Genomic DNA, 2,647 nt, shown 5'->3' on the forward strand with positions numbered 1-2,647 from the left:
TGTCTTTGTGAATGAAGCAAAGGCATTGAGAACCTTATTACCATCCCAGAGCTATTTAAAATCAAAGTTGCCTTTCAAATTATCCTCATAAAAACCAGTTGTTAGGGACATTTGAGTGTGGGGCACTCAGACATTGCTTGAAGAGCCACTATATTAATTCTTTACGTAGCCATGTGAGATTTTTTTTAAAAAAGAAAAGAAAGCAACATGCCATGGGATAAGAATCTATAGTCCATCAAATCAGCGTAATTGAATTTCAGTCTGCTTTTTAAGGCGGGCAAATGATTGCACGTTAGACTTTGAAGAAGAAAGACACAATCTTTCTATCTTTCCTTGTCTTTGGAGGCCATCTGCTGAGCTCTGTTGCTTGCATTAGCCTTCCTGGCCAGTAATAAAAAATGCAAAGCTCTTTAAATGATAAAAGGAAAGAATTGTGTAAAGGGGCTCTTTAGAAGTAAAAGGGGCTGCTTCTTCCCTCAAGCACAAAGTGTGTGGCCCTGTCAGGGTACCAAATTATTCTGAATATAGTAAAACAACTTTCTTCTTTTATTTTCAAATTTACAATTGTCCTTTGCTTTAAACTCTTCTTTGCCAACTAAAACAAAAAATTGCCCTTTAAATTATAATGACTTACTTTTAACTAGCAATCTTAACATTTATTATCTATTTTTTTGATAATATTGTTAAGGCTTATATTTCCCCGTTTGGCAAATGAAGATACTGAGGCCCCAAAATGTTATAGGCACCCGGGCCAAAGCCCATGCTAAGCTAATTGGTTGCAGACTCTGGACCCTACTTTCTATAAAAATGTTCACTTTTCTTAAATCCAAGCTCCAAGTGCCTAGCTCCAGGAATAAGTCACTGAGATGACTACTGTTGGTCTAATCTTAGGTGATCTTTAAAAGTCTTAAGAACTTCTTCCTCCAACAACTACAATTTTTTCTGCTTCTAGACATAGCCAGGCACTATGGGTCCTCCTCTGAAGCTCTTCAAAAACCAGAAGTATCAGGAACTGAAGCAAGAATGCATCAAAGATGGCAGACTCTTCTGTGACCCAACCTTTCTGCCTGAAAATGATTCTCTTTTCTACAACCGACTGCTTCCTGGGAAGGTGGTGTGGAAACGTCCCCAGGTAACTTTGTGGGTTTTATTGTTGTTGGTGATGGTGTTTTGTTTTGTTTTGTTTTTGGGTGGTTTTTTGTTTGTTTGTTTTATTTTCTATCTCCTTGATCTCGTTTGTCGTAACTCTGCCGAGTCCACTATTTCTCTTACACAGCCTACTCTACGGAAAGCAATTTAGTGAGACAGCTTTAAAATGATAAGTTTTATGTATCTGTGCTTCTGGTCTAGTTAAGAAGTCTTGAATTTCAGTCAAACTTGGTCAGATTTAGTTATTTTAAAGGAAATAAACAAACCACAACGGCAACAAATGCCATGCTTGTTTTCTTTCAGAACTTCACATTAGTAAATGTGATAACTCAAAAAGCAATTATACTCTTGTCTCTTTAACAAGTTACTTATAGCAACCTCAAGATAAGTTCAGACCTGTGAGGAGGAAAACTCCTTATATGATGAGCATAAATGAAATGAATTCTAACGAGGACAAGATGGAATTTGCACTGGGAGAGGGAGACTACTTTGCTGCTCTTTGCATACTATCACCTAGATCCTGTCACAATTAGTAAAGTGGGATCTAAGTAGGAGCATAGCTCTTTCACCATCTCTTAATAGTTACAATGGTTCTCTGTAGAACAGCTGTATATTGTGTCTCTAAAGCAAGTCTTGTGAACTCTTTGCAAGCCCTGCATGAGTGGAAGCTCAATGTATAAAATGATAGGATGAAGAAGGGAAAAATAGTTAGGGAGAGGGAGGGAGGCAAACCATGAGAGACTCTTGAATGCTGAGAACAAACTGAGGGAAGATGGGGGGGGAAGGGGGTGATGAGCATGGAGGAGGGCACTTGTGGGGATGAGCACTGGGTGTTATATGGAAACCAACTCGACGATAAACTATTTAAAAAAATAAAATCACATTTTCTGAAAAAAAAAAAAAAGATAGGATGTTGCAATCTGGAGAATAAATGGCAACCTTACTCTCCATCTAAAGGGTATTACAAGTGGAAGAAAGATATTACACCTGAGCTCCTTCCCAAAGTGGGTGACCAGGGATATAGGCCACAGAGAGCTGTTAAAAATGCAAATTCTTGGACCTTCACGAATCCCAAAGGCCCTCTGATTCCATGCATTGATGTATCCTTTTGTGCACTATTATGGAACCACCACAATAAGCAACTCAAGGTTTGCTTTCTTCAGTGAGCAAGCTTTTTATTTGTAACTTTTTAGTTGCAATTTCCACAGTTTAATCTCAAATGGACTTCTCACAAGACCTACTTCAGTTTATGTAGTTTGCCACCAGGTGGTGCCAAGATACATTGGCCACTTCAGGGCTCTTATTTTTTCTACATGACTCAAAGGACATGTCTCAGTTTTTGCCCACAAAGTATGATAGCCTTTGAGAGTATGAGACTTGGAGAAGTTCTTTCCATTGGAAAGAAGATTACACTCCTCTTGACTTTCTGTGCCTCCAGTTGTTGACATCCCTGCAGATCACTGACCTGCAATAAAAATCTGGGAAGCATGAGGAGAAT

General features: G+C 38.6%; 1 protein-coding gene across 1 annotated transcript in view; it reads left to right on the forward strand.

Annotated features, from left to right (window-relative positions):
• CAPN6 (calpain 6) overlaps positions 1 to 2,647 on the forward strand; it is a 25,258-nt gene that overhangs the window by 5,875 nt on the left and 16,736 nt on the right. The window contains exon 2 of the mRNA XM_077776453.1: positions 953 to 1,132. Within this exon, the coding sequence (XP_077632579.1) occupies positions 968 to 1,132 (165 nt within the window). The 5' untranslated portion in view covers positions 953 to 967. The remainder of the gene's footprint in view (positions 1 to 952; positions 1,133 to 2,647) is intronic.

This window comes from Crocuta crocuta, unplaced genomic scaffold (assembly GCF_008692635.1).
Source record: "Crocuta crocuta isolate KB4526 unplaced genomic scaffold, BGI_CrCroc_1.0 scaffold238, whole genome shotgun sequence".
NCBI classification, from domain to species: Eukaryota; Metazoa; Chordata; class Mammalia; order Carnivora; family Hyaenidae; genus Crocuta; species Crocuta crocuta.